General features: G+C 29.1%; 1 protein-coding gene across 1 annotated transcript; it reads left to right on the top strand.

Moving 5' to 3' along the window:
- The first annotated feature begins 315 nt into the window (after positions 1-315).
- On the top strand, positions 316-2,225 carry LOC110636692 (cytochrome P450 CYP82D47-like). The gene is made up of 2 exons (XM_058133194.1): positions 316-1,422; positions 1,541-2,225. The coding sequence occupies exons 1-2, from the start codon at positions 466-468 to the stop codon at positions 2,162-2,164; spliced, it is 1,581 nt and encodes a 526-aa protein (XP_057989177.1). The 5' UTR covers positions 316-465; the 3' UTR covers positions 2,165-2,225.
- The last annotated feature ends 3,233 nt before the right edge of the window (positions 2,226-5,458 follow it).

Below are 5,458 nucleotides of genomic sequence, written 5' to 3'. Positions count from 1 at the left end.
ATTAATAGAGGGCTTCAGTAATTATGCATCCATTGAAAACAAAGCCTTCATTTTGATGTTAACAAACAATAAATTTTAAAATGTTCTATAGTCAAGACACAGGTGCTTGTATTATAAGCAAATTCCAAATTCCACAGAGAAACAAGTAATTAAACATTGAGTTTGTGATTTCGTGTAGGATGCATATTTGAAATGACAAACCATTAACAAGTTAATATATAGATGAATATGTTATTAAAAAAAAATAATTTTATGGGTCCCATAATACATCTTGTATCTTAGATCCATGATGAACCGAATTTAAGTAAAAAAAAATCCTATAATCATACATCTTTTATTTTGGAGACCGCTAATTTTGAAGTCCCAAGTTGCCATTTTAATGCAACTTTGCTTTTCCAAGTGAAATACTGAATCCTATATGAATGGCCCCATAAGTTTAACCTGAAGCATCCAAAAATTAGCACCATGGAGTATCTTTCTCTGCTGTTAAGTGCTATGGTCATCATGCTTGCCTTTTTAACACCATTAATCTCTTTCTTTCTGATATCAAGAAAGGCAACAAACAAGAGAGTACCACCAAAAGCTGCTAGATCATGGCCTGTAATTGGCCATCTCCCCCTCCTAGCAGGGTCATTTCCACCTCACATAACCTTGGGGAATTTGGCTGACCACTATGGGCCAATATTCACCATCAAACTTGGTGTGCATCCCACATTGGTCGTAAGCAATCTCGAGATGGCTATGGAGTGCCTTACTACCAATGACAAAGCTTTTGCCAGTCGTCCTAAATCTCTTGCTACGGAAATCCTGGGCTACGATTGTTCTATGTTTGGCTTCGCTCCATATGGAGAGTATTGGCGCCAAATGCGCAAGATAGCCACGGTTGAGCTTCTCTCCAATCATCGGCTTGAGAAGCTAAAACATGTGAGAGAGGCTGAGGTAAAGGCAGCCGTAGAAGGGTTACACAAGCGATGGAAGGAGAGCAGAAGTAGTTCCAATGAATTTGTGGCGGAGATGAAAAGATGGTTTTCGGATGTAACCTTAAATGTGATATTGAAGATAATAGTAGGGAAGCGATATCTGGAGTACACAGAAAATGTTGATGAGGTTGCTCAAGAGAGCTACGGTTGGCGATGTGCTCTAAGGGATTTTTTTGAATTATCGGGTAATTTTTTAGCGTCAGACGCATTGCCATTTCTAAGATGGTTGGATTTGGGTGGAGTTGAGAGGGCAATGAAGAAGACCGCAAAAGAGCTTGACGATTTAATGCAAGGATGGTTAGAGGAACATAAGCAGAAGAAAGCTTCCGGCACAGCCAACGCAGAGGAAGAAGATTTCATAGATGTGTTGCTGTCTACTTTAAATGATGCAGAAGATCTTTCCAGAAGAGATGCCGATACCATCAACAAAGCAACGTGTCTGGTATGCCAACTTGACTGTTGATAGCTGTGATGCATAATTACATACCATAAACACACAGGAATCTATCATATTTGTTCTGACATACGTTCATGTTGATTACCTTCTTGAATCCATATAGACTCTTATTTTAGCAGCCTCCGACACAACAACAATTACTCTGACTTGGACATTATCGTTGCTACTCAATAATCCTGATGTCCTAAAGAAAGCCCAATGCGAATTAGACATCCATGTTGGTAAAGAAAGGCAAGTGAAGGAGTCAGACATGAAGAATTTGGTTTACCTCCAAGCCATCATAAAGGAATCGTTTAGGTTGTATCCTGCTGCCCCATTGTCAGTGCCGCATGAATCCATAGAAGACTGTACCGTAGGGGGCTACCATATTCCAGCGGGCACACGTCTTATTGTGAACATTTCAAAAATTCATCGAGATTCACGAGTGTGGTTGAACCCTTCCGAGTTTCAACCTGAGAGATTTCTTACAACTCACAAAAATATAGACGTTAAGGGACAAAATTTTGAGCTGATACCATTTAGCAGTGGAAGAAGAATGTGTCCCGGTGTCTCTTTTGCTCTCCAAGTTCTGAACTTGACACTTGCTACTTTGCTACATGCGTTTGAAATTGAAACTCCATCAGGCAAACCAGTAGACATGAGTGAGAGCGCTGGACTAACCAACCTCAAAGCCACCCCCTTAGAAGCTGTTCTTACTCCACGCCTTTCTGCTCACCTGTACTATTGAAATTAAAAAAAAAAATCATGTAAACTGTTATGTTCATCTCATATGAAAGATACTACGTTTATATGCTTCTTGTGTAATAAAAGGTTATGGCCGCTTGATACTAACCCATTGTTATATTTTAATATGTATTAAAAAAACATTATAAGAGAAAATAAGAAAAACAAAGATTAGCAATAGGTTTGTGATGATTTATGGCTAATCCATCGCCAAAGACTTTAGCGACGACAACTTTTCTTTGCTCATTCTGAATTTGGCGATGGACTTAAGCACTAATATTATTTATTGGTGACAAGATTTTGATCTGTCGCTAAAAGTAATTTTTTGGGGCGAACCAAGCTTAATATGATCCCTTCCACTTACTCGACATAGGTTTTTCAGAGGTGAAATTGTATAGTCTGGGCAACCAAATAAAATGTGGCAATGCTTAAATTTTTTGCGACCAAACTGTTTTCATTATAGTAAATTCATTTTTTGCCACAAAATTTATGTAAAATAATTAGGCAAATGTTTTAGTCTCTAACTTGTTTGGCCGACTTATTTATATAGCGACAAGAAAATATTCGTAGCCAATAACAAAACTGTTGTAAATAGGAAATATTCAGATTGAAATTCCTTAATTAATAATCCAAGTCTATCTCCGTTTGATATATGGTAGCTATGTAAAAAAATTTTACCAATATGAAGAAAATAATTAAATTAAATTCTCATAAGATTATGATTAAATTTTATTTTTTTTAAAATAAATTTTTTTAATAAAAATTTGTTGAATTTTTTCATTATAAATATAAAAATTAAAAAAAAATCTAATTAAATTGAATTCTTATAAAATTCTATTTTTTTTAAATAGGATAGACACAGTATCTTCAATCTAATAACATAGTCATACCTGAGATGAATTTATAATAATAATAATAATAATAATAATGTTACACGATTTTCTCCGGACATCATATATGAACTCAAGCAAGATAATAATGATCATAAAGGGATTAATTGTCAGTGGGACTTATAATAATTTTGTTTCCGACATTTTTATAAATGGACTGTACATTCACATGTTATATATATATTTTTTGGTACATAATAAAGAAATTTACATGTCATATATATATAATTAAAAAGAAAATATTATTTGCACCAATAAGTGATTGAATCAATAATGTAGAGTTGATCTCCAAGTAATTTTTGTTTTAAGATTAGTAGTTCGAATCTTGAAGTCGTCATTGTTGGGAGGGCTTTATAATGTAAAAAAATATCAAATAAATAAGATTTCTTGATTTTTATTAAAAAAAATTGAATTTAGAAAGATCATTTGATTTATAAAATAAAAGATTTATAAATTAAATAAATATTATATATAATATAAGTAATAAATATTATAAATGAATAATAAATATAAAATATAAATTAAATTACTAAATAATATAAATTCTAAAAAAATTATAAATAATTTAATATAATTCATTTACTGTAATGGATATATTAATTTCAAAACAGCTCTTGAATCATAAATAACATTATAGAGAACCAGCCTCCTTAATCTAAGTCAAGTCCCTTAAGTTAGGATGAGCAAAAATCGATTATAATTAAAAAATCATATTTAGCCATTTTAATTTGATTTCAGTTTTTTTTTTTAATTTGATTCAGTTATTATTTTTAAAAAATTTTAATTTTTCTGTTTATTTTGATTATTTTTGTAAAAAGGCCGATTTTTCAATTTATGACCTTTTATTTTATGGGCTTTTAATTATGTAATGTAATGTTTAATATGTAGAATTTTTTTCATCATAATGTGTAGAATTTAAAGTAGGTCCAATAAAAATATATAAATAAAAATATATAAATTTTAAAAATCCAACAAATTAGGCTCATACTAGTAAATCAAACAAAAACATTTTCAATCTAATTGTATGCAACCTCTACTCCAGTTCAATTTAGTTATCATTTATTATTCCAATTTTTAGATTATTGTGATTGAATTTCAAAATCTATTGGTAAATTGAGAAAAAAAATAAAATAAATAAATAAATGAATATTACAATTCATTGGTAAAATTATCAACGGATTTTAAATCCATTGATAAATCCGTTAGTAACTTAAAAAAAATCAAAAAGGAAAAATTATTTTTAATTAAAATAATAAATTTTATTATTATTTTCAGATTAATTTTTTGAGATTTAAAAGTATTTTATTATTATAAATATGTTTTATTTGATGACCAATAATTATTAAAAATACATTATGCTAAGATGAATAATGGTATTTAAAAAAAATAAAAGATGAGGAAATTAAATGAAGGAAAATTATATTTATAAAAATGAAAATATATGGTTAAAACTAATAGGGAGAAGATAAAAAATGAAAGTGAAGAAAATGATAGAAAAGAGAAGAAAATAAGAGGAAAAATAGGAAAATGAGAGAAAAAAGAATAAATGATTGAAAAAAATATGAGAGAAAAGAGAAGAAATGATGGGAGAAAAGAAAAGAAAACAAGGGAAAAGAGAAGAAAATGATGAGAGAAGAAAAAAAAATGAGAAAAAAAAATAAGAAAATAAAAAAAAATGAGAAAAAAGAAGAAAATGATGAGAGAAGTGAAAATAAAATGAAAGAAAGAAAATAAGGAAATGAGAGAAAAAAGAAAAAAAAAATTGAAATGGAGGAGAAGAAAATTATTGAATAAATGAAATCATGAAGGAAAAGTTAGTATTTGTAAATATAAATATACGATTTACCAACGGATTTAGATTTAGTAATAAATTGTAAATCCGTTGCTAGATTCTAATAAAAGTGGGGTTTTTTTTCTTTTTGCAATAATTACTAAGGAAATTCCATGGTAAATTACCAGTGAATTTCAAAATAATTGGTAATTGGAAAAAAGATGAGGTTTAAAAAATAAAAACAAGATTTTTTTTTTCTCTAAAATTTAGTCACGAATTTCAATTCATTAGTAATTTGAACACTTAATTTTTTTATGTCTCATAAATTATCAACGAATTTATACTCAATTGGTAATAGTTAGTTTTTATATCCCACAAATTACCATCCATTAGAAATCCATTATCTTACCAATAGATTAGAAATCCGTTGATTTTAAAATTCATTAATAAATTATCAACAGATTTCTAATTGGTTGGTAAAATGAACATTTTTTTTCTATATTTCATAATTTTTTAATAAATTGGCAAATTAACAATGAATTTCTAATCGGTTGATAATTTTAGCACTCAATTTTTTATCTCTCAATTTATTAATAGATTTTAAAATTCATTGGTAATTACCAATAAATTCAAATCT

The sequence above is a fragment of the Hevea brasiliensis genome, chromosome 2 (genome assembly GCF_030052815.1).
Source record: "Hevea brasiliensis isolate MT/VB/25A 57/8 chromosome 2, ASM3005281v1, whole genome shotgun sequence".
Lineage (NCBI taxonomy): Eukaryota > Viridiplantae > Streptophyta > Magnoliopsida > Malpighiales > Euphorbiaceae > Hevea > Hevea brasiliensis.
Note: the sequence above shows the minus strand (reverse complement) of the source record. Positions and strands in the feature narration are given on the sequence as shown.